Here is a 12,863-nt window from a genome sequence, read left to right as displayed (position 1 = left end):
ATAAGACATACAAGTACTAAGGGTGTAAAGTGCAATATGATGACTATAGCTAACACTGCTTTTCAATACACAGAAAGTTGTTAAAAGAGCAAACCCCACAAGTTTTCATCACAAGGAAACTTCTCCCCTTTATCTTTCCTTCTTTCTCTTCTTTTTATTGCTTCTATATGAGAAGATGGATGTTAGCTGAACCTATTGTACTAATCATTTTACAATATATGTAAATCAAACTGTCATGCTATGGGCCTTAAATGTATGCAGTGATGTATGTCAACTGCTTCTCAATAAAATTGAAAATAAGTAAATAAATACTTAAACTTAAAAAAAAAAAAAAGAAAAGAAAACCTTAGAGAGACTGAAGAAGTAGAAGGGCTGCTTCAGTGTTAGCCAAAGATACAGAAGCATCAGGGACAGGGCAGCACAGCCCAAACTCCTGTCTGCAGTCCTAGGACATGCTGAAGAGCTGTGCTTGGTCTGTAGGGCACAGGAAACAAAACCATACATCTTAATTCACTCACCCAAAAAAGCACTGTTGTGGTGGATCTCAGAATGCTATTTGAAATTCTGATTCTGCACTTCTTGAAATGATGTATTGGGACTGAGAATGTGTGGCAGACAGCGGCTGATGGGGCCAGGTGCTGTTTGATGAGGTCACAGCTTTTCTGGGATACAATTTATCTGCATTAAAAGACAATCCCTATTTTTTACCCTACCCATCTGCCTTTAGTGTTTTTGCTCAGGGCTGAATGCAACTGAGGTTACAGTGTATACCTGATGAGGGATAAAAGACATCTGTACTAGCAAAACTTGTCAACATTCAGTTAGTATTTGCTCACCTTAGGCATGTGCTTTGTTTCACAGTAATATTTGCTTGCACATTGAAAAGATATTTATTAGGTACCTATGTTACAAGAGCAGTTTTAAGATTTAATAATATGTATGGGGATTCCCAAGTGGCTCAGCATTAAAGAATCTGCTTGCCAATGCAGGAAACACAAGAGATGCAAGTTTCAGCCTTTGGTTGAGAAGATTACTTGGAGTAGGAAATGTCAATGCACTTCAGTATTCTAGCCTGGAAAATTACATGGACAGAGGAGCCTGGTGGGCTACAGTCCATGGGGATGGGTAGAGAGTGACATGACTGAGTACACATGAATGCATGCAATATGCATGTGTGCTCAGTCACTCTAATGTAGATGTGAACAAAACAGATAAAATTTTCTTCCTCCTTGAGCTTATTTTAATATGGGAAGACAGATGAAAAACAAGATAAATAAGAAAAAATATACTATTTGCTCATTCGGCAGATATGTTTTAAATGTGTCAAGCACCTGAATAAAACATTATGGATACAACAGTGAACAAAGGAGATGAAATTTCTTTTGTGATACATTCACATTTTGATGGGAGAAAATGGAAAACACTATATATGTAAAATGCATAATGCATTAGATGGTTCTAAATTCTGAGGAGAAAAATTAAGCTTGGAAGAGAGGCAGGAAGTGCCAGTGGGTCTGGGTTTTCATTTTAAACAGAATCAGCAGTGAAGGCTTCACTGAAGTCATATTTGAATAAAGAGCTAAAGAATGTGAAGTAAACAAGTTAGTCACTTCCAAAATGTTAGAACATTTTGGGTAAAGAAAAAAGTAAGAGCAAAGTTCCCCAAAGCAGGATGCCTGGAGAGTCAGATGAGCTGCAAAGAGATGCATATCGCAGGGGGAGAGAGATGGGGAGTGAGTGGGACCAGATATGAGGGATCAGGGAAGTAAGGGATGGAGTCATGAGGCCAAGTCTGTAAACCCCTTTGAAAGCGATTATACCAAACTGAACCAGGAAAAAACAGAAAATCTTAACAAACCCATCACAAGCATGGAAATTGAAACTGTAATCAGAAATCTTCCAACAAACAAAAGCCTGGGACCAGATGGCTTCATAGCTGAATTCTACCAAAAATTTAGAGAAGAGCTAACACCTATTCTACTCAAACTCTTCCAGAAAATTGCAGAGGAAGGTAAACTTCCAAACTCATTCTATGAGGCCACCAACACCCTAATACCAAAACCAGACAAAGATGCCACAAAAAAGAGAAAAGCACAGGCCAATATCACTGATGAACATAGATGCAAAAATCCTTAACAAAATTCTAGCAAATGGAGTCCAACAACATATTAAACATATTAAAAACATATTAAACGGATCATATTAAAACATATTAAACAGATCAACAACATATTAAAATGATTATACATCATGACCAAGTGGCTTTATCCCAGGGATGCAAGGATTCTTCAATATTCACAAGTCAATCAATGTGATACACCACATTAACAAATTGAAAGACAAAAAACATATGATTATCTCAATAGATGCAGAAAAAGCCTTTGACAAAATTCAACATCTATTTATGATAAAAACCCTCCAGAAAGCAGGCATAGAAGGGACATACCTCAACATAATAAAAGCCATATATAATAAACCCACAGCAAACATTATCCTCAATGGTGAAAAATTGAAAGCATTTCCCCTAAAGTCAGGAACAAGACAAGGGCGCCCACTCTCACTACTACTATTCAACATACTTTTGGAAGTTTTAGCCACAGCAATCAGAGAAGAAAAGAAATAAAAGGAATCCAGGTTGGAAAAGAAGAAGTAAAACTCTTACTGTTTGCAGATGACATGATCCTCTACATAGAAAACCCTAAAGACACCACCAGAAAATTACTAGAGCTAATCAATGAATATAGTAAAGTGGCAGGATATAAAATTAACACACAGAAATCCCTTGCATTCCTTTACACTAACAGTGAGAAAACAAAAGAGAAATTGAGGAAACAATTTGTTGCAATTCACCATTGCAACAAAAAGAATAAAATACTTAGGAATATATCTACCTAAAGAAATGAAAGACCTCTACATAGAAAATTAGAAAACACTGATGAAAGAAACCAGAGATGGCACAAATAGATGGAGAAATATACCATGTTCTTGGATCAGAAGAATCAATACAGTGAAAATGAGTATACTACCCAAAGCAATCTATAGATTCAATGCAATCCCTATCAAGCTACCAATGGTATTTTTCAGAGAACTAGAACAAATAATCTCACAATTTGTATGGAAATAAAAAAACCTCGAATAGCCAAAGCAATCTTGAGAAAGAAGAATGGAACTGGAGGAATCAACCTGCCTGACTTCAGACTATACTACAAAGCTACAGTCATCGAGACAGTATGGTACTGGCACAAAGACAGAAATATAGATCAATGGAACAAAATAGAAAGCCCATAGATAAATCCACACACCTACGGACACTTTATCTTTGACAAAGGAGGCAAGAATATACAATGGAGAAAAGACAATCTCTTTTAACAAATGGTGCTGGGAAAACTGGTCAACCACTTGTAAAAGAATGAAACTAGAACATTTTCTAACACCATACACAAAAATAAACTCAAAATGGATTAAAAATCTAAATGTAAGACCAGAAACTATAAAACTCCTAGAGAAAAACATAGGCAAAACACTCTCTGACATAAATCACAGAAGGATCTTCTATGACTCACCTCCTAGAGTAATGGAAATAAAAGCAAAAATAAACAAATGGGACCTAATTAAACTTAAAAGCTTTTGCACAATGAAGGAAACTATAAGCAAGGTGAAAAGACAGCCCTCAGAATGGGAGAAAATAATAGCAAATGAAGCAAATGACAAAAAATTAATCTAAAAAATATATAAGCAGCTCCTGAAGCTTAATTCCAGAAAAATAAACAACCCAATCAAAAAATGGGCCAAAGAACTAAACAGACATTTCTCCAGAAAAGACATACAGATGGCTAACAAATACATGAAAAGATGCTCAACATCACTCATTATCAGTTCAATTCAGTTCAGTCACTCACTCGTGTCCAACTCTTTGTGACCCCATGAACCGTAGCACGCCAGGCCTCCCTGTCCATCACCAACTCCTGGAGTCCACCCAAACCCATGTCCGTCGAGTCAGTGATGCCATTCAGTCATTTCATCCTCTGTTGTCCCCTTCTCCTCCTGCCCTCAATCTTTCCCAGCATCAGGGTCTTTTCAAATGAGTCCGCTCTTCGCATCAGGTGGCCAAAGTATTGGAGTTTCAGCTTCATCATCAGTCCTTCCAATGAATACCCAGGACTGATCTCCTTCAGGATGTACTCGTTGGATCTCCTTGCAGTCCAAGGGACCCTCAAGAGTCTTCTCCAACACCACAGTTCAAAAGCACCAATTCTTTGGCTCTCAGCTTTCTTTATAGTCCAACTCTCACATCCATACATGACCACTGGAAAAACCATAGCCTTGACTAGATGGACCTTTGTTGACAAAGTAATGTCTCTGCTTTTTAACATGCTGTCTAGGTTGGTCATAACTTTCCTTCCCAGGAGTAAGCATCTTTTAATTTCATGGCTGCAGTCACCATCTGCAGTGATTTTGGAGCCCAGAAAAATAAACTCAGCCACTGTTTCCACTGTTTTCCCATCTATTTGCCATGAAGTGATGGGACCAGATGCCATGATCTTCGTTTTCTGAATGTTGAGCTTTAAGCCAACTTTTTCACTCTCCTCTTTCACTTTCATCAAGAGGCTCTTTAGTTCTTCTTCACTTTCTGCCATAAGGGTGGTGTCATCTGCAAATCTGAGGTTGTTGATATTTCTTCTGGCAATCTTGATTCCAGCTTGTGCTTCCTCTAGCCCAGCATTTCTTATTATCAGAGAAATGAAAACAAAACCACAATAAGGTACCATTTCATGCTGGTCAAAATGGCTGCTATAAAAATGTCTACAAACAATAAATGCTGGAGAGGGTGCAGAGAAAAGGGAACCCTCTTACACTGTTGGTTGGAATGAAAACTAGTACAGCTAATATGGAGAACAGTGTGGAAATTCCTTAAAAAACTGGAAATAGAACTGCCATACAACCCAGCAATCCCTCTGCTGGGCATACACACCAAGGAAACCAGGATTGAAAGAGACACGTGTATCCCAGTGTTCATCACAGCACTGTTTACAGTAGCCAGGACATGGAAGCGACCTAGATGTCCACTGGCAGACTAATGGATAAGAAAGCTGTGGTACATATAACCAATGGAATATTACTCAGCTATTAAAAAGAATGCATTTGAATCAGTTCTAATGAGGTAGATGAAACTGGAGCCTATTGTACAGAGTGAAGTAAGTCAGAAAGAAAAACACAAATACAGTGTATATATATATATATATATATATATATATATATATATATATAATTTAGAAAGATGGTAATGATGACCCTATATGCGAGACAGCAAAAGAAACACAGATGTAAAGAACATCTTCTCTGTTGGAGAAGGCAAGGGTGGGATGATTTGAGAGAATAGCATTGAAACATATATACTACCATATGTGAAGTAGATCACCAGTCCAGGTTTGATGCATGAGATAGAGTGCTCAGGGCTGGTATACTAGGTTGACCCTGAGGGATGGGATGGGGAGGGAGGTAAGAGGGGGATTCAGGATGGGGAACACATGTACACCCATGGCTGATTCATGTTAATGTATGGCAAAAAGCCACTACAATATTGTAAAGTAATTAGCCTTCAATTAAATAAATTGATTTTTTAAAAATAAAAATTTCCAAACGTGCAAAAAAAAAAAAAAAAGATAAAGAAAGCGATTATAAGGACTTGGGCTTTTACCAAGAACAGAATGGGAAATCACTAGAATGTTTTCAGCAGAAGAACTACATGATCTTATCATTAATGTCTCCATTTTGAAGATTGAAGAGAATGAGATTCAGAGAGTTCAGCAAGTTACCTAAGATCACGCAACTAAGGATTGGCAGAGCTGTGACAAGAAATGGGGATTCTGACAAGGCATACATTCATAGGATTGCAGTTGGCCTTTTGTATGGAGGTCTTGGAAGTGTTGGGATAAACATGTTATTTGCACTGGAAGCACCAATGAAATGGTTGACAGGGAGGGGTTCAAGAGAGAACACAATCCCCTGGAGTCTAACTGCAGGGATATACTGAGGGAACATGGAGCTTCTCTGCATTCCTTGGCATCCTGAAATACCAATGTGAGGCAGTTTTTATTTAAAATTACAGAAAGGTATATTTAAGACCAAAGTGCAACAAAACAGCTCTATAAAGTGGTAGTAAATCTGAGGGACTAGTTACTTGGTGTGTCTCATATAAGAATAAGTGGATTAGAGAAGGACTGGCAGAAGTTCAAGGAAACAATCCCCAGGGGGCCATTCCATGAGAAAGAGAAATAATTGGGCACCAATGTTTCCTGGCCTTGCAACAAATGGCTCTGGTGCTGTCTTGCCCTGTGTCCTTGGCCAAGATATGGCCCATGGGGCTCTGCGACATGTGGGCTGGGGTTTTCATCTTTCAACAACCCATAGGCTTACACAGTGGGAATCCTGGGTGACCCTCCCTCGTGTATGTGAAAACACTTTTGGTTCTGTAAAGGATGCTTCTTAGGGGACTTGTATTGGTTTCTCTCGTGATAGCCTTGGTGGCTTTGGGGGCAGGGAGGGAGGCAAGAAAGAGGCCAGGTGACAATGCTTCCTTAACAGGCCTGCTCAGTGGCCACATACTGGAATGTGCCCTAGGTGGGATTCAGAAATTCCTGACTAGGATCTTCTCTTACCTTGGCTGTGTGGCCTTGAGTAAGTTTCTTTGCTTCTGTGCAGGCCTCACTTACAATATAGGGGGTTAACTCCATGCCTGTAAATGTCCTCACTAGCCCTCCATTCCATGATTCTACAATATTCTCCCAGTCATCTAGGGGGAACCCCCAGTTGTCACTGAAATAATGATGGAGAGGATCTTAGAGCTGAGTCTGGAACAGAGACTCATGCAGACACAGGATCTAATGGAGGGGACCCTCATACTGTCTTCTCAGACACAGAAGTGACATTTTTCACTGGACATCAAGGTTCCTGTGCCCTCCACCTACTGGGAGGTGGCTTCTCACTTCCTCTTGCCACAGAAAAGGAAGGACTCAGATTTTTACCTTCAGAGCATCCACAGACTCTGATCAAAGAAAGCTTGCAAGAAGAGGGGAGATCCAGGCCCTGTCCTCAGAGAACAACATATCAACTTGGGTACTTCCCCCTCTGATTTCCTGGTTGCGGTTGAAATCTTGGTTTTGTTCACACACTCAGGGGCACAATTTCAAACACCTTACAACACATATAGCTAATGCTGTAAAGAACTCTAGAGATAACCTAGCATACATTAGCTGATTCTCCAGGTGGTAAATCCTGAAATGAGCTAACCACTGGGACTGCAGAGAATGCTAAAGACCAGAAGATCTTCCTAAGAAGAACAGCTAAGCCAGATGATGATGACGCAGGTACTGACCCAGTTTATGGCGAAGACCAGCCCCATGACTTGTGTTAGTCCTCTGCACCTCAGAGATGCCAGGATTCTGAATCTGTGATTCTGTTATTCTGTGAATTCACAGTTCTCTCTACCTATTACACTGTGAGTTTATTGGACTATTATTGCATGAGTCCACAGTCTCTGATTCTATGAGTTTGTATCTAAAGAGATAAACAGGGCCTTGTAGGGATAGCCCTCTGACTCATCCTGGCACTTACATCAGTCATCTGACAACTCTGCCTTGCCTTCCCAGCCTATAGAATATGTGGGGCACAACCCACCCACCTGTGGCACCTGGAAGCAGTATCTCTCACCAGGGATGTCAGTGCTACCTGAACATGTCAAGCCCATTAGTAGAGTCTGACCCCACAGAGCAGGATGTTTGCCAATCAGAACTCACAGATGACATGAGATGGAAAGACTGGTTAACAGCAGGATGGGCTCTCACTGCACAGAGGGAGGAGGTGATAGAAACTGCACTGTCCATGCAAAGCATCCCCATTCATTCATTCACTCATCTGGTCAGAGTTCCCCATGTCCAGTGCTAGAGGCAGGTGACATACAGGGAACATGTCCACAGTTTCCAACACATGGGAATTATAGTCCAGTGGGAATTACTCCATGGACCGCTAGGATGTGGATATATTTCCTTTCTAGAACAAGCCCTTATAGTCACAGGATATCATAGCCAGAAGGGACCTCATCTAGCTCTTCATTTCAGAGTGGAAGAAGGAAAGGTCCAGAGATGGAGGGCACAGTGGAATCACACTTCAGGGCAGTGGCAGAATCAGAACCAGGGCTGAGTTCTACTTGTACCTGGAAATGTCTCTCTAAAATGCCTTCAAATAGCTGTACTTCTAGAGTGTTTTCTTCCTTATAGAGTGGGGCTGTCCCATCCTATGTACAAGATAGTGGGCTTTATGAATGTGTCTGTTGAGTGGCTTAAAGAAATGGTTATAAAGCATTTTGGATTTTAACACTTGAAATATTTGCTGTGGTAGGAACAATTTGTTGTGGTAGGAAAAAAATTGAAATATAAACTCAGGTTCAAATATAAACCTGGGTTCTACATCTACTACTTCTAGCTATGGGAGCTTGAGCAAATTTGTTTACTTATTTAAGACACTTGTTGTAGAGACTAAATTTGATGAGTTATCCCTTGTGAAGTACCTGGCTTCAATAAAACATCATCTGTTTCCTCTTCTGTTTGTACAATATCAGGCCTGGGTGTTGATGAGCTTACAGATATTGGGGAAATTGAGGGTCCTTAATGGACAAATGCAGGAGCACCTCTTACCCTAGAGGCCTCAGGGCCCATGGTGGGACCTGGACTGGCTGATCTAGGGAAGTGGCAGTTTGGAACCAGTGCTAGTCTCAGGAATAAGATAATCTACATTGGGCAACCCAGCATGGCCTGGTGGGAAGAGTGTGACTCTGAAACTAAACATGCTTGGATTCAAGTGATGCTCCGTTGCCTACCAATGGCATGACCTTGGGGAAGTGGTTAGGCCTTGGATCTTAGATTCTTCTTTAAAAATAGGGCAGGGGAACTTCCCAGGTAGTTAAGGATCCATCTTCCAATGCAGGGGATGTGGGTTCAATCCCTGGCTGGGGAACTAAGATTCCCACATGCTGCAGGGCAACTAAGCCTGCTCACTGCAACTACTGAACCCATGCACTCTGGAGCCCATGAAAGATCCTGCATGATTCAACTAAAGCTCCATGCAGCCAAATAAATAAATATTAAAAGATAGGGCTAACATAGCCTATGTTTAAAGGTTATTGTGAAGATCAAATGAATTAACACAGGTGAAGAAGCCAGGACAGCAGTACATTGAGTACGTTAACAACATAAGTGCCTAATACATATATTCCCATTTCTCTCCCTGTATCTACTATACTGGGAAGGGAATGGAGGTGGAGATTCAGATGCTTGTGCTAAGTTGTTTCACTTTGTGACCCTATGGACTGCAGCCTGCCAAGCTCCTCTGTCCATAAGATGCTCTAGACAAGAATACTGGACTGGGTTGCCGTGCTCTCCTCCAGGGGATCTTCCCAACCGAAGGATCAAATCTGCATCTCTTATGTCTCCTGCATTGGCAGGTGGGTTCTTTACCACTAGTGCCATCTGGGCTTTTAGAGATTCAGGGAGTATATTATGTCCAGAAATAAAAGGCAACATGTTGTAGAGATAAAGACCATGGCTTATGAAAGCAGACTGCCTACATTTGAACTCTTGCTTTGTGACAAGGAGTAACTTCCTTAATCTTTTGGGGCCTCAGTTACAGGACCATCTATAAGTGAACATGTATTGTGAACTGTATGGCACATAAAAAGCATTCAATTAAATTTCCCCTGTTCTAGGTCCTTGTGGATCTAGACCTGATAGTGAAGTCCAGGAAGGCTAGGATGAGGGAGTTTATAGGGCATGAGGAGGAGAGAAGAGGCAGCCTAGATAGAGAGTCTGGGGCCTGGGATCATCAAATACACATCCAGTTTCCCAAAGAAACTTAGAATAAGCTTCCAGTCCAGAACAAGCCATTTCTTGGGGGGCTTTGCTGCCACACTGAGGCAGAGACCACAGGGCCAAACTCTTTGGGTCCAACAACTCAGGCCAGCAGGAAGCACTATGGGAGCCCTCAGAAAGAACACATCACTTAGGCTGGGAAGATTCTGTGTAGCTTTTAGTACAATGTGTGAAGAATTGAGACTCTACATCTTGAACAAGTCCTTGAAGGCTCACGTTACATAGAAATCATTTCATAGTGGCAGCTCTTCCAGGCATCTCATCTCTCATAACTCTTAGAAGAAGAAGACTGACTAGTTTCATGAAGAAAGTGATAGGAATCATTTATCTTGTGTTCAGGAAAATTCAGTGTCAAGCAGAGACATGCCCTGCCTCTGATGATGGGCCAAGCACACTGGGGAGGAATCTCGCCAATGCAATGCCAGCCCTTGTCCTCGTGATCTCATGCTTCACTCAGATGCCATTAAATTGCCTCATTGCTACCCTATAAAAGGTGTCCCCAACTGCCAGTTCCTCAGATCACTGGCTTCTTCCAGTCCTGCTTGATCAGCAAAGAGGGTAAGTCTATGCCTGGGACAGTGACACAGAAAGAAGGAGAGCCTTGGTGACACTTGGCTCTTGGGATGAGGGTGGTCAGGATGAGACACAAAGGGCAGTCACTGGCTGGAAGCTCAGAGTCTGGAGTGTGAGAGGAGAGGACCAGCTATTCGTTCTGTGTGAGAGGGTTTTGTAGAGAATTGGGTCACCACCCTCTCCCTCTCTGAGTTCAGTTGTGCCATCCTTGGGTCCACTAATGAGGTGCAAGGATAGTACCGCTGATCCAAAGAGCAAAAGGTGGTAACTTATTCAAATTTGTCCTACCTCTGTTGGGATCAGCTTGAGACTCAGGTTGATTCAGCTTCTGGTGAGGTGAATGGAATCCCTGGGCCCCGTCTGACCAGGAAGGAGGAAGAAGAGAAGCCTCTTGTGGGAGAGTTGGTGAGGAGGGGAAATCAGCTGGGAAATGACAATTTCCCCAGGAGAATTCATAATGCAGATGCTAGAGTGGGTGAAACGAGTTGCCTGAAGAGTTGGGTAGAAACATGGAGATCTCTCTATCAAACTCCTCCTCTTCATTTTACATTTTGGAAACAGAGTCCCACAGGTGAGCAGTCACTTGTGCAAAGGCAACCATCTCAGATAAAGTCACAAGAGCTGAGCCTAGTATCCCTGACTCTGAGTCTGTCCTAAAGCCAGATCTTGGTGCTTGTGACCTTCTCAAAAAGGCTACTGCTTACAGGCCACTTTATCCAAAGGGGAACCTGCAAGTTTCCTTGGAAGCCTTCTTAGATCTAATGAGAATTTTCTTTTCAGATTTTGCAAAGCCACAGAAAGATGTGTGACCAGCAGAAACAGCCAGAATTCCCTCCATCTTGCGTGAAAGGTTCAGGATTGGGAGTTGTGCAGAGTACCAAATGTACTTCTGTAAAATGCCCACCTCCATGTCCGACTCAAACCTTCGTGAAATGCTCACCTCCATGTCCAACTCAAACCTTTGTGAAATGCCCAGGTCCATGTCTGACTCAGACCTACGTGAAATGTCCACCTCCGTGTCCAACTCAAAACTATGCTAAATGCCCAGTTCCATTCCAGACGAAGACTTTTGTGAACTGTGTAACTCCTTGCCAGACCCTAGTGAAGTGCCCAGCTCCAAGCCAGACGACCTACGTGAAATACCCAGCTCCTTGCCAGACGTTTGTGAAGTGCCCTGCTCCATGCCAGACGACCTATGTGAAAGCCCCAGCCCCTTGCCAGACCCAGACATACTATGTTCAGACCCCTGCTCCTTCCCAAACTTACTACACTCAGGCTCCTGTAAGAGGCTCAGTCACCTCATGTTGTGTCCCTGATCCATGCTCTGCTCCCTGTTCCACCAGCTACTGCTGTCTGGCTCCCCGGACCTTCGGGGTGAGTCCTCTGAGACGCTGGATCCAACGACCCCAGGACTGCAACTCAGGATCGTCTGGCTGCTGTGAGGATTCCGGATGCTGTGGCTCTGGGTGCTGCAGCTCTGGGTGCTGTGGTTCTGGGTGCTGTTGTCTAGGAATTATTCCCATGAGGTCCCGAGGTCCTGCATGCTGTGATTGCGACGATGACTGCGACTGTTAAATACAGAAGAACAGCTCTGCTCCAGAACTTACCACCCTGCTCTACCTTCTGGGAGACTCCTCAGCTTCTGCTCCCCTCCCTGTATTCAAATCTCATTGCTTCACCTCCCTACCTTGCTTCGTTATTAAGGCAGCCTACCAGAGTTAGCGCAACTCCCAAACTCTGGCAAGAATAAAGCTTTGAATGCAGTTCACAGTGACTTCCTGTTTATTTGGTTCATATTTACACTTTTCTATCAGAAACTCATTTACCTTCCCCACTCTACTCTTGTTTCTCAACAAGAGGAAACATCTGCAGAACATGAACAAGTAGGCTGAGCTGGTACCCCCATCTGGGGACCCTTTTGCCTCCTAGAATACTGGGAATAAACTTCCCTATGCAAGTTAAAAGCTTCCCATGTGATGCTAGTGGTTAAGAACCTGCCTGCTAATGCAGGAGATGTAAGAGACGCAGGCTTGATCCCTCATTTGGGAAGATTCCCTGGAGAAAGGGCATGGCAACCCACTCCAGTATTCTTGCCTGGAGAATCCCATGGACAGAGGAGCCTGGAGGGCTACGGTCCATAGGGTCATAAAGAGTTGGACACGACTGAAGCAACTTAGCAGCACGCATGTTATCAGGATCTGGGCGGAAGATTGTGGGGCTAAAGGACACCTCTCTTTTGCCCTCTGATCAATCTGAGGAGAGGGTATGGCCTTGATGAGTCTGTCCTGGTAGCATGACCACTGTATGTAAACTCAGAGTTTGTCATCCTGAATGGAGAAGGGAGTGTGGAATCAGATCTTCCCAGGA

The 12,863-nt window shown here is 42.6% G+C and overlaps 1 protein-coding gene across 1 annotated transcript; it reads left to right on the top strand.

The window, feature by feature from the left end:
* Window positions 1–11,297: 11,297 nt before the first annotated feature.
* Window positions 11,298–12,071, top strand: KPLCE (KPRP N-terminal and LCE C-terminal like protein). The gene has a single exon (XM_019958167.2). The coding sequence runs from the start codon at window positions 11,298–11,300 to the stop codon at window positions 12,069–12,071; it is 774 nt and encodes a 257-aa protein (XP_019813726.2).
* The last annotated feature ends 792 nt before the right edge of the window (window positions 12,072–12,863 follow it).

This window comes from Bos indicus, chromosome 3, assembly GCF_029378745.1.
Source record: "Bos indicus isolate NIAB-ARS_2022 breed Sahiwal x Tharparkar chromosome 3, NIAB-ARS_B.indTharparkar_mat_pri_1.0, whole genome shotgun sequence".
Lineage (NCBI taxonomy): Eukaryota > Metazoa > Chordata > Mammalia > Artiodactyla > Bovidae > Bos > Bos indicus.
This window is presented reverse-complemented; position numbering and strand designations above follow the sequence as displayed.